The following is a 26,363-nucleotide window of genomic DNA, read 5'->3' as shown; positions in this document are numbered from 1 at the left end:
GCCTCCAGGACCAGCAGAAAGGCTCCTCCGCTCCTCCTCTCAGGATTGCCTGGTGCCTAGCAAGTGCCACTGACAGCTGTACTCAGTCCTACCACTACAGACCAGAAGGCGGGCTAAGGACAAAGATGGCTACGTCTAACAACTGCAGATGCAAGTTCCAATGCCAGCCTCATCTTTAGGCTGGAGTCCAGAGCAGTGGTAGAAGGCTGGCATCTGGTGCCTTCTTAGCACGTGCCAGGCCCTAGGACACACAGGTACACATGCGTCACAGTGACAACACAGCATGTATTCTGAACCAGGCCTAGACTCAGGGTCACCAGTGCTACTTATGACTGTACCCACTTTCTAGATGAGGTTCAGAGTAGCTCAGAAACCTACCCACAACCTTGCTGCTAGGAATGAGCAGGGGGATGGCCAGGATGTGAACCCTTCTGTTTGCTTTAGTCACTGTCACATCCCCAGAAAGTCAACTGGTAAGGAGGAGACCTGCCGGGGAACAGTCACTCAGACGGGTCAGGAAAGATGTCTCACACAGGGGACAGGTGTAAAACAGAGGCTTTAATCCAAACAGCAAGGAAGGCGCAGGGCTGGGGATGCAGGAACAGGGAAGGGAGCCAGGAAGGCAGTGGCCTGGCCCTGGAAGGAAGGCTGGCCCTGGTCCTTTTTTGGTAAACTGTCATGACTCTGATAACTTCAGTCCCTGCTCTGCCCAGATCATAGTTAATCCCTGGCCAAGCCCCTGGGTTGTGCTTCTCAGTGTCCACTCCTCAAAAGCTAGGTGGGCACAGGCAGGATGGGCAGTGCAGCAGGGCAGGCCCAAGTGGAACAGGGAAGCCTGCAGGTCCCAGCTCAGCCACTCGCCGGGAGAGAACTGGCGACTGTGGCAGCCCCCTTAGCAGTCTACCCATTCTGAGTTTATGCCAGCACTTATCTCATCTCACAAAGGGAAGCAGGACAGAGGGCTGCTGCCTTCTTTGCCCTCCCACATAAGCCACAAACGGACCTGAGGAAGCAGAGCAGCAAGCCAAGGGCCTCAGGGGAACTTTAAGACCACTCAAAGCAGGTAGGTGGGAGGCAGCAGACTCAGGAGGTCCAAGACTGGAGGAAAGTGGGCTCTCCACACACAGCCGTCCTACTGCCTCCCTGAGTCTCCACCTCTCCCTGCTTGATGGCTCTGGCAAGTCAGATCTCACCAAGTAGTGGGCTCTCCCAGGAGCCAGGGCAGCGCCCACAGCTAGGCTACCCCCAGGAAAGGGTATTAGCAGTCAGGAACCTAGCAAAGCCAAGGGCCAGGGAACCAACCAAGCCAGCATGAGGATACAATCAGCTCCCCAGGGCCTAGGATGGGACCTTGGGAAGCCTTATCATCCATGGTCACTACACAATCATCTCCCCACCCCAGCCTCACCCTCCAGCCTCAAAGCAGACACCTAGTGGAACATGGCTAGTGGGAAACCCACCAGCCGGTCTCCAGAGGTGAGCCCCCCACCCCCACCCCGCTCTTAGTGAGGGAGACGTCATATCATGGGAGGGGGAGGGGGAAGCAGTGGGAAGAGCAGGATGTCCTTGTCTCCTCCAAATAGGCCTGGGCAGGAGGGAAAGGAAGCAGGAACACAGGGACGGCAGGGCCTGGGACCATGTCCAAGTCCCTCTCTTCTTGCTTGTCCACCAGATGGACAGTCAAAAACTGGCCATACTCTGGTTAATTCCCCCAACTCAGACCCTGCTTAGCACCCATCTCATCAAACAGAAAGAACAGAAGGTGGGTGGGAGGGGTGCTGGGTCAGAGAGGGCACAGGAACCTGGCCAGGGTGGCTCTGGTGGTTCAGCCTGTCCTAGCCTGATGTGACCGGATGGATGGGCAGCAGGCTCCCGAACTTGAAGTGCTGGATCACAGGGAACTTCTCCAGGCACTAAGAAAGGAGGGAACCAGGGTGTGAGGCCTTTCTTGCCTCTCGCATCCCCAGGGACCCAGACAAACATGGGGTGTCTTACTGAGGCCACCTCTATGGGAATGTGCCAGTACTCAAGAGCACCTAGTCAGAGCAGCCCCTGGTCTGTGAGGAAGGTGGTCTTGTTCACTTGTCTCCACCTCCCACTCAAAGGCACAGTAGAAGCCAAGACAGGCAGCCAAGAGACATCACTTGACCCGGAAGGGAAGCAAGCCATAAGAAATGGCCAAGATCCCTCCCACAACCCCCACCCCAATCCTTACCCTAATGGTATGATGACATCTGAACACAACTTAGAAGAGGCTAGGGCCTACTTTCTGTAGCCTTTGGGTCCTTGCCCTCAAAGGGCATCCTGGCTCTTCAGAGTGAGACAGCAGGAGTGGGCTGACACCCCTGCCCTACCTTGGCAGCAGTCCCTGTCATGTTATAGCAATAGCACTGATGGCAGGCAAAGGAATGGGGGGACTCCCTGAGTCCATTTCACAGCCCTACCAGCCTGAGCCCAGGCCCACAGCCTCTATCTTTGCCTGTTACTGGCTTGCTCTGTCTCCCAGGCAGTAGCTCCAGTCAGGATGGGAATCTGCCAGGCTGGCCTGGCCTCCTAAGCAGCCTGGGTGTGCTTGGGACCTGTAGGTTGTTGGGAACAAGACTTACAACCTCAGGGGTGAGGAGCTGGCTCTAGCTGTGGTCAAAACAAAAACCTGATGGGCTCACCTTCCCTCACCCCAGAGAGCAGCTTCAGAAGTGGGAGGGGCACATGTAGGAGCAAGTAGGACAGAGAGAGGAAGACTGAACTCAAGTATAGAGCCAGGCCAGGCAAAGAAAGTGGCTCCGGGAGAAGAAGGTGCAGTCTGTCCCAGGGGAGGAGCAGCATGTCCAGGCCTGAGGCAAGGCAGCTGCCTCGGTGCTGAAGTCATCAGGAAGTGGTGGGAGTTTGGGAGCCACCCCCAGGGCCTGGAATTCCAGAAAGGGTCAAAGGTCAATCTGCCTCAGGCTCTCACAGAGGAAAAGCCAGAAAGGCACTGGGGGAAGGGCCCACAGGACAAGCAGGAGCTAAATTGGTAAGAAGCTGCAGGGGTGGAGAAAGTCCAAGGCTCCAGGGCAGCAGAAGCATCTAGGAGGGCTTGTCTTCCAGCAATGAAGCCCCGCAACTGGCCCTGGGCTTTAGAAACCTGGCACCTCCTGACCCACCCTCTTGGCCCAGGCTGGGTAGTTCGAGGAAATGAGTCTAGGTGTAGTGGGGACAACCTTCCTTATCGAAAGATCTCCATCACACAAGGCCCAGCAAGCCCCTGATACTTCTCTTCAAAAGACCAGGTCAGGGAACTTGACAGGTAATTGCATATCCTGAGGCTGCCTAATGCCAGGTCTGACCAGACCCCTGTTGACAGCTCAGGGGTCATCCCAGTGGATGGAGAACTGGACTGAAAAAGTAGGTCCTTTCCGGGGCCCTCTTAGTGCATCCTTAGTGTATGTGGGCTGTTCTCAGGGACTAGAGATTAAGAGCACCAGTAAGAACTGCGCATACTGCCTGGAGGTGGTGACGCAAACCTTTTAATCCCAGCACTTGGGAGGCAGAAGCAGGCGGATCTCTGAGTTCAAGGCCAGCATAGGCTACACAGAGAAACCCTGTCTCTGAAAACAAAAAAACGAAAAAAGAACTGCGTGCTACAAAACCTCAAGAAGCGCGTGCCTGTCAGCGTGTTGCAGAATTACCCACAAATCCACCCTGGCCCAGGGCGGGTGGCTCCCACTTGCTGCATGCCCGGGTGAAGTGCCTTGTCTTTAGTCACACATCCTTTCAGTCAATAACTGCAGGGCTCCCTAGCAACGCCTTAGGACCTAAGGTTTAGGTCTGTGTGTTGTACCCCATCTTGTACCTTGTATGCTCCTCCCTCCCTCGGCCTGCAGAACTCCTCCTCTGAAAGGGAGACAGGTGCTGGCCTTCCTCTTAGGAGGCTGAATCAATACAGGTTTGGAGACACACCAGGCTAGGATTCTAAGAGCGAGAAGGCAGCTGCCTTTGATATGGGGGTGGGGGTGCTGTGTACCCTCCATGAGGACACTTCCAGCAGTAGCAGTAAGGCTGTGGAGACAGGACCTGGATAGTGCCAGCCAGCCAGCTGGGGTGCTGGAGCTGGCCCGGAGGGCAGGAAGAGGTCTGGGCAGCTCTAGGAGTGACCTCCGAGATGAGAGAGGTATGTGGGCTGAAGCCTAAACACAGGATGTGAAGTCTAGAGGAAGAGGATCCAGGAGAGAACAGAAAATGCTGGCCAGGCCCAAACCTGGCAGATCATTAACTCCTTCAAAACCAAATCCAAGGGTGCCAAGCCGGTGGGAAACATTTTACTACCAAATCCAGCTTGCCTTTCCTCATTGTCCTGCCTCTGGTAATGGATGGGATAAGCTCTGAGCTCTGTGAAGGAGAGTCCTCTCATGAGAGATGGGATCACGGTCAAGAATCAGAGATGGGCTGCTCCAGTGAGGTTGTCAGCACGAGTACTGGGGTGGGGATGAGGTGGGAGACACAGTTGGACCTCAAGGCCCAAGAGGCAGTGCACAAGAGAGTCAAAGTCAAGGAGCTCCAGATAGTGGAGGGGCCAGGCAGACAGGTGGAAGGATGCTCTCTCCCTCTCGTGGAAGATATAGGAGGCAGGTGCCTTTCAGCAGGGGAGCTCCCCAGCCCAAGGTCCTTCCCAGAAGCAGGGTTGTACGCTGGACCTAGACACAGAGAAGACCCACCCTCCCACATTCCTGAAGTGCTCATTAAAGAGTACCAGCAAGTTCTCCTGTCCCACCCTTCCCAGGCACCCTCTACAATAGGGTAGCTCACTAGGATCAAACCCACCCAAGGGATTGATGTCCTAGTCACTTTGGGAGACACTGAAGTCATCAGAGCCTTGAGAGGCCTCTGGCCACTTGACAGGTACAAAGAGAGCCCCTAACTTCTCCAGCAGCACAGGTTGTTTCAATCCCTAAGCTATGAAGAAATGAGCTGGGCCTCTGCCCAGTGCCTTGTAACTGCCCATCCATCAGGTTGAGGTTCCCAAGTTTCAGACAGCTGGCCCAAGAGCCAGAGCAAAACAATGTGATGAAGAATTGGAGGTCCTGAGCTCACCCCCAGGACCAAGGGGCATCAGGGGCGTCGGGGGCATCAGGGGCAGGCAGGGCAGACCCCACTCACCTCCGCCTTATACATGCGAATGAGGCCCTGGTTCACTTTAGACCAGGACGGGACAGCACTGATGTTCCACAGCTGGTTGGAGTGCTCTGCAAAGGGGCCGGTCTTCATCTGGAAAAGAAGTCCAGGAACTAGAGAGGCAGAGGCCACCTAGGTTCTACCTCTGCTCTCTTGCACTATGGAGATACACACACACACACACACACACACACACACACACACACACGGGCTTGGCCCCCAAGGCTTGCTGAAAAAATATAACCTCTGTCACCCACTCCTCTCTTTCACACAGACAAAACAGAGGCTTTGTTCCTATCAAATTTAGCAACCTAGGAAAACAATATGTCCACCCTGAGAGGGTAGAATGTGTTCCTATCCAGACAGCAGGCAGGCTCCCTTCCCCCTCTGTACCTGTCAAGAGGACAGGAAGGGGCTGTGGGAGACTCCACATCAGTACAGGAGGAGTGTTTGTTTAGCAAGGTCAAGAGTAGGGCAGAAGGGCCACAGCAACAAGAGGAGCAGGCACATGGACAGTCCACCAGTGCAGTTCTTCCTCAAACCCTGACTGCAGGAAGGCAGAGAAGCACTGTCACAGTCCAATGCTGTTCCTAGGGCATCAGAGGCACAGCCCGGGGACAGGGAAGGAAGCCTTTGTCCTGAGTACATTCTGCCTGCCACTGAGAGCTCAGGGCCAGTGCACTGGTGTTTATTAGCTCAGTGCGTCCTCCTCACTCCCTGCCCAGGTCCCAGGCAGCCCCGCACTACAGAGAAAGACCGACAAGCCCAGGGAGTCTGCCAAGGAAGCAGAGCCTTGGACCTTGGCGACTGAGAAGGTGGGTGGGTGAGGTGGGGCAGGCTCCGGGAGGAGACAGGATAAGCCAGACTCTCCTCACAGGAGGACATCACAGGCCACTCTACTGCTGTAGCCTTACTTGGTGGTCCCACTCCCACAGGCCTCCAGTTCTGGGAAGGGCAGTTTCTAGATTTAAATTAGAAATGCTGCCATCTTTCCATAGCACCTCCCTTCCCTAGCAAAAATCACCAATGAGAGCCTGTCTCAGAGGCCCCGCCCCAGTGCTGAGGGCAGGTTTCCAAAGCCTGCCCTGCTCCCTCCCAGGCACCTGTGGAGTCTTTCCTTGACCACAGGCACCAAAACTTACAGTGCCCTCGGCTTCCCCAGATCTATCACAACCCTCCCAAAGACTCCGCCCTCTGTCTCTCTACTTCCAACCCTGAGTCTGCACACTGCAGGCTGGACCCCTGAGCCAATTACCAGGGGCTCTGTCGCACAGCAGGTGCTCCAGGGCTGGCTCTGCAAGGGCCCTGGAACAGATAAAGGATGCTAAGATCCTGCCTGGGGACCAGCCTGCCTGGGGGGCCAGCCTGCCTGGGGACCAGCCTGCCTGGGGACCAGCCTCACTCACTAGCAAGGGATACTCAGAAAGGGCTGTCTGGCAGACAGCAGAGCTAGAGGCAGGCCCAGTATGTCCCCTGAGAGGCCACCGCACCCTCAAGGCCTTCAGGGCCTCAGGACTCCTAAGTCCTTCAGAAGGAGGTTCTGCAACTCAGAGAAAGAAAAAAAAAATGAGGGAGAAAAAGAAATTGGGGGTGAGAAGACAAAAAAAAAAAAAAAAATCAGTTCATTCTAGCCACAAAGGGAGAAGAGAAAGAGCGAGAACAAGCAAGCAACTGCAGTCCCGCAGTGACCCCAGGGGAATCGTGTGAGTCAGAGCAGCCATATTGAGCAGGAAATTACTCACAGACGCTGCGTTCCTGCCTCTCCACTCCCCAGAGAATCGGCCTTTTGTAAATGGTTCCTCTGTCAGTAACTGAGGGGGATGGGCGGGGTGGGGGAGGCTCAGCACAGCGCCTTCCTGTCAGCTCCTTCCCTTCCAGCTGAAATCTGATCCCTCCCTTCCCAAAACTCCAAATTTAGAAGCCAGATTGAAACTGAAATTCTTTTCCTGCCTGCCCTGGGCTCTTAAAGGCGCCAGGGCTACATTTCTGAAAGCAGCAGTAGCCCTGTATGGTGGGTTTCCTCCCTTGTCATGCCCAGGGCTATCAAAGCAGTCCTGACACAAGACCCAGCAAAGAGAAGTGGTTTCCTTCCCAACTTCCTTGGGTTTTGTGTGACCAGTAAAGACTGCAGGTCTCCCTGACCAAAAGTCCGAGCATACTGTAGGCTTGAGACCTGGGGTCTGGGTAAAGCCACTCACTTAACTGATGGGGGTTATAAATAAAAACTGCCAACTTCATGACGTGCAGGGGTGGGGGGAAATATCTATATATCTGTATCCATATCTCTGTCTGTCTAGCTATCTATCTGTGAACAGCAGCGGCAGAGCTGCTACAACTGCCCAACCCAAGCAGGCAGACCGCCCTTGCTCCCACAGTGCCTAGCAACCACCCAGAGCTTGACTGACCCCAGAGCCTGGAACCAAGAGAAAAGCAAGCCTTGCAGAGAAGGTGCACAACAGCCAGAAAGCTGCCTCTCCCTCTTCCTACCTCCGTCACTGAAAGCCACCTGAGCTCAGCGCACTTTAGCGCCTCCTTGTGGTTATTTGGGCTACCTTCCTTGGGGTCCTCCAGCCCAAACTTTGGGGAAAGCTTTTGGGGTTTTATACCAGCAGGAAACAGACACATGCACACTAAATCTGAGCACAGGATCGATCACTAGTCTCTGAGGCCCAGCCGCGCTAGCCTCCTTGTTGGAATCACTGACAGGGGCGCAGGGGCTTGGCCAGCCGCCAGAGGAAGCAGTAACAGCTTAGGCTTCTGCCTCAAGCAGCAAGCGCTGCACAATCTGCAGCTCCTTCCCACCCAGTCCTGCCCTCTCACCCTAGAGCCTCCCCATCCCCTCACTGCACGATGAAGTCCTGTAGAGCTGTCTTTCACAGCAGTGAGCCAGGCTGCCCCCAGTCCTTCTGACCTTGAGCTGCCACACTGCTGAAGGCAGCACATCTCTAAGAACCAAGTAGTGGCTGGCCAGCCGTCAGTCCTGGCTCCATTTGCTGACTTGGAAAAAATGTGTCATTCCCCTCTGGCCCCTGGAGCTTGGCACAACCCTGAGGCAAATGCTGACCAGAAGGAACCTAGAGTCAAGGCTGCTAACCAGGCTTTTCCCTGCTCAGAAGCTCAGAACAGGGAGCCAAGAGAGTGGTGTTCATGAGCAGGAGACCACGTGTAATCCACAGGGCAAACATATAGGGGCGTGGAAAGAGAAGACAGGACTGTGTAAACTTGGGATGGGTGAGACTGACTTGAGAGGTACAGGTAGAGCGAACCAAAGGTTCTAATACTTCCTAGAAGCAAGGCCCTGAGACTGTGGGCCCTTGAGAAGATTCTGAGAGAGAAAGCTGGTGTGGGCCCAAAGCCATGGATTTTCAGTCCCTGGGCCACCTTGAGACCATACTGTGGAGAATCCTGCCTCAGTGAGACAAGAGCTTCCAGTCAGGGAATGTGCCAGGTGGTGAGGGCCCAGTGACCGCCTCCACAGGCCGCTTGTTGTCATCTCTTAAACACCACCGAGGCAGAGACAAACTACTCCCAGCACTTCCGCTCCTCTCAGGATTTCAACCTGAGTCCATAAACACAGGGCTCTAGAGACTCACTGCACCCCTAATACAATGCATGGCACCCTTTAAGTCTGCTTCGAGGCCACCAAGTCTAGCTGACAACTACAACTTAACTCATCAGCCCATGGGAGCCGAGTGTGGTGGCTTATTTCTAACCCCAGTCATGAGGCTGAAGCGGGAAGACTATCATGAATTTAAGGCCAGTTTGGGCAGCAGAGTGAGGATCCAACTCAAACGTAACAAAGAAAGGGTCCTCCTGGTTCTGGGAGAAGGCGGCAGCTGGGCAAAGGAGCCCAGCCGCTGAGGTGCCTAACAGAGGCTGGTGTGGCTCTCACCTCGGTGATGAACAGGATGCACTGGAGGAACATGTAGTCCTTGTGGTTTTCGCTCACCGCCTTCTCGTCCACAAAATGTCTGGGCTCCAGGTGGGGGTGGTCTGGGAAAAGCAGAGGCCTGGGCTTCAGAACAGCTATGACCCAGCCTGAGCACAAGGTGCCCACCTCGGACATTTTACAACCACTGCGATGGTGTACTAGGGGAGAGCTATGGTAGAGCCTCTGCTTAGTGCACACATCATAATGGGACTGAGAAACCACATCACCAGCAAGGCACTCACTGTACACAGCTAGCCACGATGCGTGCACCCATGGTGACACTGGTGCACACAAACCTGATGTGCCACCAATCAGCAGAGGTGACAGACATCCTCTTCACCATGACAACAATTCTGTTCCTAGTTGTCAGCACCAGCCTCTGCTGCAAGCTCCATTAGAGAGTGTGGACCCATCTTAGAGGCCACCCGCTGGCTGTGGTGTATATACCTTTACTCCCAGCATGCAGAGATAGGTGAGCTCCAGGACGGCCAGGGAGAGAGTAGCCCTAGTGGAGCTAACTACACCTTCGCTGTGTCAGTCATGGTATCAGAAGCAGGCTCCACAGTGCTCGTGCAATGAGGCAACTGAAGCTACACCCAGGTGACGTGGGACTGTGCCCTAGCAAACTGAATGGATGGATGACATGGATGCCTCCAGCCTTCCAGGCTCGGACTCTACACCTACACAGCAAGACTGAAATCATGCGCGCGCACATATACGCGTACACGCGTGCGCACACACACACACACACACACACACACACACACACACACACATCCTGCCAGATGCTGGGGCTACACTAGGTATGCTATCCTCGTGGAGTCTCTGAGAAGGCTGTGGTCAAAGTGCCTAGCATGGCAAGCTGTCAGCCATTAGGTATCTGTGAGCACTACTTAGTAGCAGTCCATTCTCCACAGAACTAAGGAGATCAGTAACGCCGCCCAGTGGCGGATCCCAAGACCTGCCCAGGCCTGGGTAACCCTTTTCACAGTAAGGAGCGTGGCAGAGCAGACCTGAGCAGCACAGGAAGCGCACTTGGCAGCGACTCGCCTGCACCCGCAGAGTTCCGTCCTAACTATGGATGACATCGATCATCACCAATCAAAAGAGCCTCACATTTCCAAGGGAAACCCCACAGGGCTGCAGGAGGCAGCAGGCACACGGCCCTGGCTCCTGTCCACGTCACTTCCCACTATCTCGGTGGACTTCCACCACCACTTGCTCTAGCTGGCCACACTGGCTCAAAGCTTAAGTCGACGGCAAACAAGCTCCATCAACAGCCGGTCTAAGCTGGTCTAATGTCCTGCTCTACAAGCTGCTGTTGTGTGTCCTGGGCATGAGGAAGGGAGCAGGAAGGACCTGGGGAACACAGCTGCACCCATGGGGTACAGGGCAGAGAGGTGAGTACCTATGAGCTGGGAGCTGCCCCAGATGAAGGGCAGGAACTGGAAGTCATCCAGACCCCACACGCCCTGGCTGCCCGCAGGCTCCATCCTGTATGTCTTCTGCAACTTCCGCATAACCTCAAGATACCTGTGCAGGAGGGGCGGGAAGGAAGGAGAGAGAAAGGTAAGAAATGGCATTCTTCAGCACATGACAGGGACGGAGAATGGTGCTGCTAAGTGAGCCAATGGACTTTTTCCTCTCCCTCAGATGCCTTCTGTCAACGAGAGGGACAAAACACCACGTGGAAACCAGGCTTAGTGTTATTAACTGGCAACTTGTAATACCCTAGGCAGGAGTCCCCTTCTCTAATCTCAGGTACCACTGCAAAGTGGGTGAGGTCCCCGGTGTCAGAAATCAGAAGCTGTGCACATGGGTCACCTGCAGAGCCGGAGGCGTGCCAACACCAGGACAGCAGTGTGCCCCAGGGGCTGCGCAGCTCACACAGGTCCCTGCACACTTGCGCTGCACAGAAGCGTGCCTCCTGCCTTTAGTGACGTCACAGACACCTATTTCCTCTTCTATGGGATAAGGTTGTGAAAATCAGCCTCAGAACAGTGCCTCCACGTGGTCAACACCAGGTACTACATGCCCTCTCTCCCCTCCTAGGTGACTCTCACCTATCAAACACCTTGAAGACAATAGCCACCTGGTCGTCCACCCGGAGTACACCAATCTTGCAGAGACAACAGAGGAAAGCAGCAAAGGCAGCCTCATGCCCTGGGGAAGAAAATGGCCCAAGGTGACGTCTTCTAGAAGTCCCCCAACTCCTTTGAGCAGGAAGGCACAGACTGAGGTAGATCCTGGGCCTTTCAGCAGCCACGAGCGCTGGCACCTGCATCTTACTTTGCAGGCCCAGTTTACTGAGCATCTACTATGTGAGCAGACACTTTCCATGCTGGGTCCCAGAACAGATGAGTCCTTGCCTCACAGAGCTCACGGTTTGCCGGAGACCACAGACATTGCATTACAGTTACTGCTTTGAGGTTAGCTATTGGGGAGACAGATGGGTAACTGAGGCACAACCTAGGGGGACCCTAATTTCAGAGTTCAAGGTTTTCCCCTAAGGAAATAATGTTTGAAATGAAAGAGGAATGGGAGATGGCCAGCAAAAAGGACAGTAGGAAATCATTTTAGCCAGAGGCAACAGTGTACAAAGGCCCAAGGTAATAATAATCAGTGTGCCCACAGCAGAGGGCAGGAAAGGAAGCTGTGGCCAGAGGGATGTGAACAGCCATGGGAACTGAGGACAAAGTTCTCCAAGGCTCTGGCTCCAGGGACGCCTTCCCCAGGGCCTGCTCTAACACCAGGCTTCCTCTGGCTTTCCTTCCCAACCAAGTGGGAGATAGCACATCTCTCAAATGCCCACTTTAGGGAAAGAAGGAAAGGAAACCCTTATCACAACAAGGGTCCCCTGAGCTGTAGAGGCTATCCCAACCTAGAGAACACTTCTCTTTAAGGGGCGTGCAACAGCTTGGCTAAAATGAATGACAGGGCCAAAGATCATCAGACAAAGAAAATGGCTGAGAGACAAGAGATGTGAGGGGGACAGTGAGCTATCAAACTCTCTTCTCTAGGCAGCTGCCTTTAGTAAGTGCTCAATAAACTATCTCCAGATGATGAGGCGCCTAAGCAGAAGCCTCTTCACCCGGAACAGAAATCAGCAGGTGCCATGCCTGTGGCTATAGCACCCTCTGCTGGAGTAAGAGCCAGCAGTCACTATCCCTCGCAACACTGAAACCCATCCCGTCCACACCAATCCTGCTACACACACACACACACACACACACACACACACACACACACACACACACACACACACACACACCACACACACCACACACCACACACACACACACACACACACACACACACACACACACCACGCACCCTCTGCTGGAGTAAGATAGAGCCAGCAGTCACTACCCTCCCAACACTGCTGAAACCCACACTGGTCCTGCTACACACACACACACACACACACACACACACACACACACACACACACACACACTCCCCAGAGGCATGACAAACTGTTGGTTACTCAGAGGCCCCCAAGACTGTGGAGGACAATGAAAGCAGGTCAGGCAACATGAAGAAAGCAGCAAGGCCCCCAACCACCCAGAGCCCCTCAGCAGCAGATACCTGTGCCATAGTCAATGCGTGTGGAGTTCCCCACAGCCTCCTTCAGGTAAACTGCCACTTCAGGCACAGCAGCAGCCAGGTTGGTGGGGATCACTGTAGCCACCAAGTTTTCTGCTTCCTGATAACATATGAGACACACAGTGTGGCAGCATTAGAGCAGGCACCATTGGGAAGCATCTGCCTGGGGTCCAGGCATCGAGACTTGCTTGCTTACCAGTTCTGAGTGGCCAGAGAAAAGGGGATACCTGGGGTGACTCTGGGAGCAAGACAAGAGTTCAACTCTCCCAAAGGCCTACAGAGGTTATGAGATGTCGGCCTATTATCCCCACAGTTGGGGGATCCACTCCAAGGGCAGTAAGCTGTAGTCTGCTTTATCCTAGCTGAAACATAAAGGCTCAGCTAGAATGTCCCCAGATAGCAGAATAAATGCAGCGTACGTGTCTCTGCAGCAGAATGCTACACACCAAAGAGAAGGACACCCCGAGCAACAGCTCGATGAACCCGACCAATGTAAGGTCAGGTAAAGGAGCCTACAGATATGAAAGTCAAAGCGTGCACATAAAATCAATGTGTGGGACAGTAATCAGGAGAGGCTGGAGGATATCCATTTCCCCAAGTTTGAAGGGCCCTGCCAGAGAGCTAGAACATTCTGCAGCTTGCTTGGGTGTTCGGTGCACTACAGACACAGACCCACCAGATGGCTGCAGCTTTCCTGCATATTGGGAGCTTCCCTCTATCTTCTGAAACTCCAAGGCGGCCATGTTCCACCAGAGAGCAGCCGTGCGGAGGCTGCTCCTGGACAGTGGTGTGCTCACGGAGACAGATCAGGAAGTAGCACCTCTCTAACCGGGGCTAGACATACTGCCACCACAAGGCCTTGCCTGGCCCCGTGAGTACTGCTACTCTCCACAAAGACCTGGAGTTGTATTTACCAGATGCTCTGAAGGGGCAACTTCTTCACAAGACTAAAACCTCAGGGGCAGAGTCTCACAGTGCCCCCTCTCCACAGCCCTCAAACGCACAGGTTGGGGGGAGGGGGCGGCACAGGACAGCACTTTATGGAGAAACCCATTATAAAGCAAATGCAGGGAACTGGAGAGATGGCTCAGTGGTTAAGAGCACTGACTGCCCTTCCAGAGGTCCTGAGTTCAAATCCCAGCAACCACATGGTGGCTCGAAACCATCTGTAATGGGATCCGATGCCCTCTTCCGGTGTGTCTGAAGACAGTGACAGTGTGCTCACAGTGAGCTCTGTCAGTGAGCTCTGGTCAGTAGACAGAAGCTGTGGTCCTGGAGGGCAGGACTGCATCTCAGGCTGTAGCTCAACTTGGCAGTGTGTAAGGCCCATGGAGAGTCGTGGAGGAGAGGAGCTGAGGATTAACACTGAGTGGTAAGGTCACAGTCCCTGAAGGAAGGCCGAGCTATGGGGGCTATTAGTGACAGGACAGCCTTTGTTGGGGTAGAAACTACAGGACAGCAGTGGTTTTCTTGTAGGTCAACCTGAGCCTACAAGACAAGCTGTGTACGCTGCAGATGGCAGAGCAAGAAGCAGGCCGCACAGCCCTTTGGAGCCTAGAAGACCATGGGTGAGTCCCACACGTTACAAGCTGAGATTTTTGCACTGTTGAATTTTGGCTCTGCTTTGATATGATCATAACTCTACCTTGAACCTCCTTGGTTTTGAAGTAAGAGTATATAATTTTTTTTGTTTTATAGGAGCCCAGCTAAGATTTAGATTTTTAAGGAGAACTGGGACTCTTAAGTGTTAGAGTCATTTCTCAAGTTACACTGTTTTTGTTGTTGTTTGATTGGTTTGGTTTGTTAGTATACAGCCCTGGCTGATGTAAACTTGCTATAGGTCAGACTGGCCTCAAACTCACAGGGATCGGCGTGCTTTTGCCACCCACATATGGAGACCAAGAGTGTGTGCCACCACGCCCGGGTTTTCCTTATTCTTTTTCATTTTTGTTTGCTTGTTTTCTCTGAGTCAATTGCTCTGTGTAGCCCTGGCTGTCTGGAACTCAATCTGTAGATCAGACTGGCCTCAAACTCACAGCCTGCCTCTGCTTCCCCTGTGCTGGGACTAAAGGCCTTTCCATCACCACCACTGCCTCTGGCTTCCTTACTCTTACTCTTTTTTTTAACGAATTCTTCATTGTATGTATTTATTGTATATATGAATACACCGTAGTTGTCCTCAGACACACTAGATATGCGTACACTGTCGCTGTCTTCAGACACACCGGAAGAGGACATCAGATCCCATTACAGATGGTTGTGACCCACCATGTGGTTGCTGGGAATTGAACTCAGGACCTCTGGAAGAGCAGTCAGTGCTCTTAACCACTGAGCCATCTCTCCAGCCACTTCATATCCTTTTCATAGTTGCATAGTACTCAGATAGGAGGTCCAGTACAGTTAACTTGCCCTCTAATGATGGGGCCTGAGTAATTTCCAATCTGCTGCTAATAAAATGACTTAATGAGCGACTCACACAGGATACCTGTTGTTCCCAGGAGACTGGCTGAGGGAGGGTGATTTTGTGATTCAGGTAAATAAAACTGCCATTCTGACAAATCCTGCTTTTATGCTTGGAAGCTAGACAGGCCTGCTCTGAACACAGACCTTGCCCCATCTGGGACCATGGTAGTTCCCCGCTGGCCCCGCCATTCAGGCTCACCTGATCGAGTTTGGCATACCAGGTCCTGTAGGCTTTGTTCCCAAATCGGGAAGGCTGGTCCACTGGCGGGGTTTCATCAATCCACCTATCCAGCGTATCAAGAAGTGCCACCAGCTTCTCAATGGCCTGTGAAGGTGTGACAGAGGAACCACATACCACAATGACTAGTGGCCCTACTGGAAGGCCCTACAGAAGGAAGTCCCCTAGGCTGGCAGCTCTCCTAGCTTTCCCCCTTCGTTGCTGACTGTCCAGAATATGAAGGAGGACCAGGGAACAGTTGGCTAACAAGCACGTGTCATGGGTAGTTCCGGCTGATTCTTCAGCCGGCCTACTAGACAGACAGGCACAAGCAACAGCCCCAACTTTGCTAAATCAGCTATGACTGAAGACCTTCACTGAACAACTCACATGAACGGAAAAGATAAAAATGCAGCGTGGTGCTTCCGCTCTTTGCTGGCCAGTTTTATGTCAACTTAATGCAGCTAAAATCTTATCAGAAGGGGGAACCTTAACTGAGAAAACACCCCAGCAGACCAGCCTATGGGCAAGCCTGTGCTACATTTTCTTGGTTGATATGGAAGGGCCCAATTTACTGTGGGCGGTGCTAACCCTGGACAGGTGGTCCTGGGTTCTACAAAAAACAGGGTGAGCAAGCCAGTGAGTGGCATTTTTTCCATGGCCTCTGCTTAAATTCCTGACCCGACTTCCCTCAGTGATAAACTGTGACCTAAGAGCTAGTTGTCAGTTGAAGTACACTTCCTCTCCACAGTCGGTTTTGGTTATGACACTTTGTCACAGCGGTTAGAAACACTAAGTCAGACAGTCTTCACTGCTGCTCTGTGTGTCTGAGGTTTAACTGCGTGTGCTGCATCCCAGGCTGAGTGGGAAGGGGAAAAGGAGGGAGCGAGCTGAGCGCCAGCTTTCATCCTCTGCTTCCCGACCTGGAGCCTCACACCCTTGTTGTCAGCCTGCCTTCCCCACCACCATGAACTGCCAGAGTAAACCCCTCCTAAGCTGCTTCCTGTCAAGTCCTGATCACAGCAAAAAGACAAGTACTTAATGCAGCCCTGAACCCTGTAGGTAGATACAGACCCTTGCACTCACATGTGGGGTTGGGGTCACCCACAAATACTGTATTTACTGGCTCTTAGAAAAGTATGTTCCTTGGTTCTCAAAGGTTAATTTAGCCCATACCAGGTTAACAGGATCACCAGCCCACAGAAGCAAGGCAGGCTGCCTGGAGGAAGGTTACATGGCTTGAGTAGGGAGTGCGGCTCTTTGCATAATGAAAAGAGCTGTGCGATGGAGTTGGGGCTGACAGAAAAACACAGGCTGACCACAGAAGAGGAAGAATGGGAACAGGTCAGGGAGGTGAGAGCCACATGGAGAGATGCAATGGGAGAGAGGTTGGGTTAAGTTAGAGTCCTGCTGAGAGACTGCCCCAGCAAACAGACCAACAGCCTACTATACAGATGTCTCTTCGTCCTTATTATTAAACCTCACACGGGACCTGGAAAACGCTGCAATATTTGGGACCTGCAGTATCTCTCTATCTGCAGTGAACTGCTGGCCAGGGTCTGCGGCTGCAGGGACTCAGAATGGCCCTGAGTGCTGCCCTCCTACTCCGCCTTCACCTATACTTGTGGTCTGGAAGGAGCAAGGTGCCTGCAGGCTCAGGCAGTACCTGGCGTGGTGTAAGCTATCTTGAGCAAGTGCTGCCCAGCCAGGCTTTGTGAGTTCCAGGTCACTCAGAACAGCTGCTAAGCACAGCCACAACTGATTTCACATAGCAACTCTGCGTACAGAAGGCTGGAACACCTTAGCTCCAGAAAGCCCCAGGCTCCCTGGAGATCTCTGCTTGTGGCCCCAACAAGGGATAAGGGGTGTAAATTGAGGCCAGGAGAAGCCTGGAGCCAGCAGCTGGCTCAGCTGGGCCAATGAGTAATTAAGACCCATAACTCCTCCTTCTGAACTCAGGGGATTGGAACCACCCTACTCTACCCCAAGGCATGAAGAGTAATGTGTGCCCGCTCGTTCCATCCCTATAGGTGCCCCTTAAACTTCATGGACCACTAAAATCTTCTCTAAAATTACACTAACCAACTTGTCATTCTGCACCCTCAGTACGTTAAAAACAAAGAGGTGAAGAAAAAAAAAAAATAAGGTGTGGTAACAAATGCCTTTCCTTCCAGCACTCAGGCGGCAGGCCTCCTGTGTGAGTTCAAGGCCAGCCTGGTCCACAGAGTAAGGTCAGGCCAGAAAAGACTACAGAGATCCTGTCTCAATAAACAAACAAAATGCCTGCCTTTCCCCCCTCCCTCCCTCCCAATCTCCCTCTCTCCCTCTCTCCCTCTCTTCCTTCTTCCTTCCCTCCCTCTCTCTCAGATTTATTTATTTATGTACTGAGTACACTGAAGCTGTCTTCAGACACACCAGAAGAGGGCATCAGATCTCGTTACAGATGGTTGTGAGCCACCATGTGGTTGCTGGGAATTGAACTCAGGACCTCTGGAAGAGCAGTCAGTGCTCTTAACCACTGAGCCATCTCTCCAGGCCTATCACTCTTTCTTTAAAAAAAAAAAAAAGAAAAAAAAAAAAAACAAACAAAAAACAGAAAAAACCTACCTCCTTAGTACTAGCACGAGCATAATCTAAAGAACAACCTGTCCTCATGGGTCTAGATAAACTGTACCTGACTCTGGTTCGCTCTGTTTCAAGCTATACGGAAGACACTGGTCTAGAGCCCTTCTCTCTCTCTTGACTCATCTGCGCTCTACTGAGAGAACGCAGGAACTCTGGCAGCTGTGACAAGTGGTACAAAGAAAGCCTGTACATCTATGGCCACATGCTAAGACTGGATCCTTCTGCTGCCCCAGCCAATAAGGGAGACTCCTGGACACCAAACTGACTATGGCTATGTACACAGCGAGGCAGGCATAGAGACGCACCCGGCTCAGGAGGGCCCAGCTGAAGCAACAACACCTGATGAAAACTTAGAGCTGAGTGAACCTCCTGACAGAGCTAACAGCAGCAGAGGCATTCGGTGCGTGCTAAAGCCCTGTATCTGGGAGCCCAGTGCCTCCGCACCTCACAGCACACACCTGAGGAGCCAGCCACTCTACCACAAGGACAGGAAGAAAAGCTGGGTGTGGTGATCCCAGTACTTGGAAGGCAGAGACAGGAAGATACCAAGTTTGAGGCCAGCTTAGTCTACACAGTGAATTCCAGGACAGCCAGGGCTATATCAAGACCTAAAAAAAAAAAAAAAAGAAAGAAAGAGGGTGGGGAAGGACATAGTCCCAAGGAATAGAACGGGAGGTGGGGATGTGGTTTGGTGGTAGAGCTCTTGCCTTATGTGCAAAGTACTGGATTCTATCCCAACACACACACAAAGGACAAAGCCACTCACCTGGGAGGTGCCGTGCTAGAAACCCTCTCAGCCTAAACCATGGCATGACCCTCCCAAAAGAATAGCCCTGCAGCCAAAGCAACCCCCGGTTAGTAAGGCTCCCAAGGAGCCTTGGGAGCACGGAATCCCAGAGGGATTGGCAGTCCAGTGCTTGCAGATAACTATGGAATTCTCCGTAATGGGCCCCCCAATGTCTCCAGCACACTGGGCACTGCTGAGCTCAGCCAGTCGACGCCCAAAGCCACAGCCCAACAAGAGCCAACCCAAGGAGTCACTTGTGGGCTTGCTCTCAAGGGACAGCTGTCTCTCCCCATCTTGTATAAAGAACCAGACTATGTCGCCCAGGAGCCAACAGGCCAAGAAGTGGCTGTACTGGGGACCTGGTATGAGGATAAAAAGGGTGAGCTCAGCCTGAACAAATGAAGAAACTAGGCCAGGGTCTTACCCAACAGCCCAGCTGCTCCCAGAGGGCAGAGAGCCAAAGTGCCAAGAGATAAGAGGCTCAGGGTGGCCCTGGGCCAACTGGGACATGAACCCAAGAGGCCACAGGAGGCCTGGGACCTAGTTCTGGGAGACGGCATTGGAACAGCAAGCAGACTGGAAGACTACACCGTAATCACGGCTGTCTAACATAACCAGAACAGCTGTTACACAGGAGCAACCCAGAGCAAGAGCCTGCCTGTGCTATCTGCGCAGCCTTTCCACTAGGAGTGAAGCGCGAGGAAACAGGGTCTGCAGATCTCGGTGGAGGTCCAGAGATGCAGCTGCAATGTCAGGACAGTTTAAACAATGAGGCCTCTCTCAATAGGATATGCCAGTTATGACAACAGACAGGAAGTGTGCTGTACACTGTTACTGGGTTGCCCTGGGCAGTTGTGGTGCTGGGGTTTGAACTCAGGGCCCAATGCATGCCAAGTCTGTGCTGATGTGCCACACTGGTGCCTTACATGCTCCTCCTAGTCCTCTCTCCACAGACTCACCTACCTCCTGTGCTTCGTGGAACCCAGGGCTGTGTGTGCTAAGGAAGCGCCTGGCCACTGAGCCACATCTCCAGCCTCTTTGTCATCTTTAATCCCAAGTTTAATAAAAATACCAATTAGAAAAAATACAGGTCATAAACCTGCATATTTGTCTGGATTTCAGTTATAAATATTACTTTATTCATAGGTTTAAAACATTAGATCTGTGGGCCGTGAATGCTAACTGCACTATCCTGGGGCAGTGCCTGCACCCGCCTGCTGTGCTCAGCCTGCTTGGCTCTGCAGCAGGCTCCCTGCTTGTGCCTACCTCAGAGACTTTGTAGTCGAAGGTTAGCTTCTTCCCTTTCACACCTTCATTCAGGGTTAGGATAAAGCCGATGTAGTCAGCATATGCCTAGAACAAACAGAGAGGAGGAGGAGGGTGTCAGATCTCATCTGCTCTAGGTCCGCCCAAGCTCCCCAGCTCCTGCTCCCAACCTAGTACAGAGGCAGACATGGAGTACCAAATGCACTCATCCTTCCCGTCAACGAAGCCAGCAATGCAGGAATCACACCACCCCAACCTGCAGCCTAGATTCTGAGTGCTCACAGTGGCTGCTGGCAGTTTCTTAGGACAGTCCCATGGGACCGTACTGTCACCACTTTACCTACACAGAGACCAGGACACCAAGGGAGGAGGTAATCTGCCCATGGTTTTCCACGACCAGGGTTTTACGAGACATAGAGCTAGGACCCTGCTAGCCTACTTCTACAGCTGAGTAGCCGAATGTCTGACTAGTACCCAGACAGTACCAGCAGGAGTTCAAGGAACACTCCCTTCTCCAGACCATCATCCAGCTAGGTCCCAGGACAGGAGGGTAGCTACAGATCAGTCTGCTTCCAGCAGGAGCTTCTTCCTGCCCACAGCCCGACGGGCCACTTAGCTCGCCCGCCAGTGCCACTGGCCAACTGTACTTTCTGCCTGCTGGGTTGCAGGTTACCCTAACACGGGGAGGGAAAACCCACTAAGACACAGGCCCCGGGGTTGGGGATTTAGCTCAGTGGTAGAGCCCTTGCCTAGGAAGCGCAAGGCCCTAGGTTCGGTCCCCAGCTCCAAAAAAAAAAAGACACAGGCCCCAAGGAAGCAGTTTTGAGAGCAAGTGCCTGCACTCTATCTTACGTCTTCATTGTCTTCCTCCTCAGTCTGTGGGTGCTGGGATGCCCATAATGAGCCAGGAAAACAGACACTTGGCATCTAGAGGCGGTGAGTCTACACTGGGGCCCTCAGCCCTCCCACCCAGGCCAGGCCCCGGCCCTTGTCCAGAGCAGAGCTGGTGTTTGCCATGGAATGTAAAAGGTGCGTCACAGCCAAATAGCGAGATCCAGGTAAGAACACCTCAGCTAGGGATGTGTAGATAGTGCCTGGTGACACTCAGTGGGTAGAGGACTGCTCCCTACAAGACTCCTACCCCAAATGTCAACAGTGCTGAAACTGAGAAACTTCAGACAGTGCAACAGAGATGGCGAAAGGGCTCCATCCATATGGCCTTTGAGCAGTCAGAGAGACTAAGGTGCTTAACCTGGTGACTAGTCAGGAAAGGACAAGATAGCCATCTGCAAATGTCAGAGGGCAGGCTTGTGAAAGAGGGACAGGTTCCTGTGACTCTTCCTATTCGATGGAGTAAGGCACATGGCTGTGGCATGGATAATCTGTCGCACAAGTCCTCGTGCCTGCTGTCTGTGCAATTGACATTCTCTGTGGCAGCTGCAGATCTAGAGTTAGTGCCTGAATGGAGCTGGGCCCAAATCCCTTCCTGAGAATTCCAAGTGGTCTTTCTTTTTTTTTTTTTTTTGGTTCTTTTTTTCGGAGCTGGGGACCGAACCCAGGGCCTTGCGCTTCCTAGGCAAGCGCTCTACCACTGAGCTAAATCCCCAACCCCCCAAGTGGTCTTTCTTTTTTTCCTCAGTTCTGGACTGTAAGCCTAAGTCGTCGTCATCTTCTGCCCACCATCTAGGCTGAGCAGCAGGGAAAGCCGGGCCGCTCCCAGGACACTAGATCTCAATTTCTAGCTATTATTAGTGTGGCCATGTTCCGACCGAGGTGTCCACAAGCGAGTCTTTCTCCCTCTGTTGCACTGGCTCTTAACACCTGTGGGATCTTGTAAGCAAGAATTAGCAGACTCCTGTGAGTCCAGTATAACATCAAAGGAGCAATGAAAGAGTTAACCAGAGTGGGATGGCAGCCAAACCTTCCTGATGTGCAACTCTGTGCACCGCCTGGGAGGGAGGGGGACGCTGGCATCCTCTCATCTCTCCACCGTCTGACCACCCAGGTGCAGGCACCACCATACCTGAGAGCGCTTCCATTTGCCCATATCTGGGACTGTGTGGATCTCCTTTTTTGGAATGATGAAGGTCGGAGTAGCTGAAGGGGTCTCTTCTGAAGAATCTTGATGAAGAAAACGAAAAAAACAAAGAGGTAATTAATCCCTGCCTCTAGGTCCTCCCTGTTTTTTTGGAGGTAGGGTCCCTCTATGTAGCCCTGGCTGGCCTAAAACTCTGATGTAGACGAGGCTGGCCTCAAACTCAGAATTCTGCTTGTCTCTACCTCTCAAGTGCTGGGATCAAGGAGTGGGACACCATACCCAGCTCTCTCTTTCACACCCCCTCACCCGCCAGACAAGGTTTCTGTGCAGCCCTAGCTGCCCTAGAACTCACTCTGTAGCCCAAGATGGCCTTGAACTCAAGGGATCTGCTGCCACTGCCTCCTGAGTGCTGGGATTAAAGGTGTGTACCTCTACGGCTGGCTCTGGCGCGCTCATTTTTAAGCAAGACTCCAGTCTTTGAGTTCAAGAAAAATCTAGCCAAACCTCCCAGCTTCCAGACTTTCATTGAGGAGTGAAAAGGCCGAGCAGACCAGGGAGGTGACTCAGTTGGTAAAGTGCTTGTCACAAAGAACGAGAACCTGAGCTTAGATCCCCACATACACGAAAGAGCTGGGCACAGGCACACACACAGCTGCAGCACTGGGGAGGCACTCGGGGGCACCCATGGAGCACACCAGTCAGCAAGCCCAGCTAGAGCGTATGTTCCTGGTTCAGTAAGAGACCCTGCCTCAAAAAAGCACGAGGACAACATCCAGAACTGATCTCCAGCCTCTGCTGCACATATCCTGGCACGAATAGAAGCGCAAGCACATACACACAGTGACTGGCAACTTTTCTAACAGCCACTCCTAACTGGACAACATGCGTTAAAAGTCAAAGCCAAGCAGGCACTGTGGCATACACCTATCATCCACGCACTTGCCTGTAGTCTCAAGATTTGAGAGGCTGAGGCAGGAGGATATCTCCAACTTGGAGGTCGGGCTGGGCTACATAGTAAGTTCTAAGGTAGCCTGAGTCTGTCTTTAAAAAAAAAAAGAAAAAAAGAAAGAAATGTTGGCCTTTATACCTCCACAGAAAAAATTAAAAAGTACAAACTGCAACTAACAGCGGAAAAAATCATCAACATAACCAAATAATCAAAAGGAAATCATAAATTACTTGAGGTCTTTTTCCAGGTAAGGTTAGAAGATCAAAACTGTGTGGCACTAATGTGAGGAGGGAGGCAGGGCTCTCCTGGGACATTCGGAGGTGCCACCTGCTCAGGCCACTGTGGAGCAGCGCCACTCTTCTTCTTCAGGTAAAAACTGCAGGGGCTGGGGATTTAGCTCAGTGGTAGAGCGCTTACCTAGGAAGCACAAGGCCCTGGGTTCGGTCCCCAGCTCCGAAAAAAAGAACCAAAAAAAAAAAAAAAAAAAAAACTGCAAACAGTGGCCATGGGACTCAATGAGCATTTTGCCCTACAGGTGTGGTCAGAGAAACAAAAATACCCCCAAGGTCCTTTGCTGCATAGAAAAGATTAGAAACACCCCAAATATGAACTGTAAGGTCACAGGACCTGGGATGTACCCAGATATGAACTGTAAGGTCACAGGACCTGGGGATGTACCCAGGTATGAACTGTAAGGTCACAGGACCTGGGGATGCACCCAGGTAATGGAAAGCCCTGTGACTATTTTTCTGCTTTTTCAATTTTGCTTTTATTATCTTAATTTTTTTTCTTTTTTCTTTAGACACTCCGTCAGTAAATTAAACGCTTAAAGTACGCAGACCCACCCCCAGATTGCGATTTAAGACTGTTTCCTGCATGGTTTGTCTCCTCAGTCACGGTCCATCGGACTCTTATTATCTTAATTTTTAAAAGATATTTTATTCCCAGGCAGTGGAGGTGCACACCTTTAGTCTCAGCACTTAAGAGGCAGAGGCAGGTGGATCTTTTTGAGTTCGAGGCCAGCCAGGGCTACACAGAGAAATACTGATTCAAAAAAACCAAAAATTTAAAAAATTAGTATATCAATCATATTGATGTATGTTATTTATGTGTCTAGGCATGTGTATTCTATGTGTGCCTCTGTGTATGGCTATATGCATGCCATATTAATGTATGTTATTTATGTGTCTAGGCATGTGTATTCTATGTATGCCTCTGTGTATGGCTATATGCATGTCATATTAATGTATGTTATTTATGTGTCTAGGCATGTGTATTCTGTCTGTGCCTCTGTGTATGGCTATATGCATGTCAGGAGACCAAAGGCACTAGAGCCCCTGGAGCTAGAGTCACAAACGCAGTCAGCCACACAACCTGTTCCCAAGCATCCGACAGGTCGTCTGCAGAAGCCCCTAATCCGCTGAGCCATCTCTCCAGTACAAGTCTTCTTTGTTGGTTGTTGTTCCCCGTCCCCGCCCCCATTTCCTGGTATACACATATATACAACACACACACAGAGTTTCTCAGTGTAGTCCTGGCTGTCCTTGAACTCTGCTCTATAGACAAGGCTAGTCTTGAACTCAGAGATTCATTTGCTTCTGCCTCCCTAATGCTGGGATTAAAGCCGTGCCTAACCCAGATTCTTTTTGTGTTTGGTTTTGTTATTATTAAAGACCTATTTTTATGTGTATGAGGTTTTACCCACATATACTCAGGAGAAACTAGTTAGGCATATACTCAGGAGAAACTAGTTAGACATATACTCAGGAGAAACTAGTTAGACATATACTCAGGAGAAACTAGTTACACAGATACTCAGGAGAAACTAGTTAGACATATACTCAGGAGAAACTAGTTACACACATACTCAGGAGAAACTAGTTACACACATACTCAGGAGAAACTAGTTACACATATACTCGGGAGAAACTAGTTACACACATACTCGGGAGAAACTAGTTACACACATACTCAGGAGAAACTAGTTACACACATACTCAGGAGAAACTAGTTACACAGATACTCAGGAGAAACTAGTTACACACATACTCAGGAGAAACTAGTTAGACATATACTCGGGAGAAACTAGTTACACACATACTCAGGAGAAACTAGTTACACAGATACTCAGGAGAAACTAGTTACACACATACTCAGGAGAAACTAGTTAGACAGATACTCAGGAGAAACTAGTTACACACATACTCAGGAGAAACTAGTTACACATATACTCGGGAGAAACTAGTTAGACATATACTCAGGAGAAACTAGTTACACATATACTCAGGAGAAACTAGCTACACATATACTCGGGAGAAACTAGTTACACATATACTTGGGAGAAACTAGTTAGACATATACTCAGGAGAAACTAGTTACACACATACTCAGGAGAAACTAGTTACACAGATACTCAGGAGAAACTAGTTACACAGATACTCAGGAGAAACTAGTTACACAGATACTCAGGAGAAACTAGTTACACATATACTCAGGAGAAACTAGTTACACATATACTCGGGAGAAACTAGTTAGACATATACTCAGGAGAAACTAGTTACACATATACTCAGGAGAAACTAGTTACACATATACTCAGGAGAAACTAGTTACACATATACTCAGGAGAAACTAGTTAGACAGATACTCAGGAGAAACTAGTTAGACATATACTCAGGAGAAACTAGTTACACATATACTCAGGAGAAACTAGTTAGACATATACTCAGGAGAAACTAGTTAGACAGATACTCAGGAGAAACTAATTAGACAGATACTCAGGAGAAACTAGTTAGACAGATACTCAGGAGAAACTAGTTAGACAGATACTCAGGAGAAACTAGTTACACAGATACTCAGGAGAAACTGGTTACAGACAGTCGTGAGCTACCACACAATGCTGGGAACAGAGAAGGGAAGGAACTGGAGCCTCGCACATCAACTTGCTAATTCTGGTGGCTTTTGTTGTGTTTGGCTTTTGTTTTTGTTTTTTACTTACTCTATGTATGTATTTTAATATTGTTGTTAAAGGTGAACTGTGTGTTTCATTTTCCCTGAAACACAAGCCCTCCCACAAATGTTTAAAGGCTTAAAAGAATGTTGATGGGGCTGGAGAGATGGCTCAGCGGTTAAGAGCACCCGACTGCTCTTCCAGAGGTCATGAGTTCAATTCCCAGCAACCACATGGTGGCTCACAACCATCTGTAAAGAGATCCGATGCCCTCTTCTGGTGTATCTGAAGACAGCTACAGTGTACTTATATATAATAAATAAAAAAAAAAAAAAAAAAGAATGTTGATGGCTTCCCCTTCCCTGGCCACTACAAGTTTG

The 26,363-nt window shown here is 51.4% G+C and overlaps 1 protein-coding gene across 2 annotated transcripts in view; it reads right to left on the bottom strand.

Annotated features, from left to right (window-relative positions):
- Positions 1-538: 538 nt before the first annotated feature.
- Positions 539-26,363, bottom strand: part of Ptpa (protein phosphatase 2 phosphatase activator) — a 30,522-nt gene continuing 4,697 nt past the window's right edge. Inside the window, exons 2-10 of one of the 2 annotated variants that reach the window (NM_001108577.2) lie at positions 22,070-22,167; positions 20,047-20,133; positions 15,351-15,476; positions 12,671-12,788; positions 11,146-11,245; positions 10,491-10,615; positions 9,044-9,144; positions 5,137-5,244; positions 539-1,913 (exon numbers count right to left, since the gene is read on the bottom strand). In NM_001108577.2, the coding sequence (NP_001102047.1) occupies positions 1,836-1,913; positions 5,137-5,244; positions 9,044-9,144; positions 10,491-10,615; positions 11,146-11,245; positions 12,671-12,788; positions 15,351-15,476; positions 20,047-20,133; positions 22,070-22,167 (941 nt within the window). In that variant the 3' untranslated portion in view covers positions 539-1,835. The remainder of the gene's footprint in view (positions 1,914-5,136; positions 5,245-9,043; positions 9,145-10,490; positions 10,616-11,145; positions 11,246-12,670; positions 12,789-15,350; positions 15,477-20,046; positions 20,134-22,069; positions 22,168-26,363) is intronic. The other variant, XM_087652967.1, reaches the window with a different exon arrangement.

This window comes from Rattus norvegicus, chromosome 3 (assembly GCF_021556685.1).
Source record: "Rattus norvegicus strain SHRSP/BbbUtx chromosome 3, alternate assembly SHRSP_T2T, whole genome shotgun sequence".
NCBI lineage: Eukaryota > Metazoa > Chordata > Mammalia > Rodentia > Muridae > Rattus > Rattus norvegicus.
This window is presented reverse-complemented; position numbering and strand designations above follow the sequence as displayed.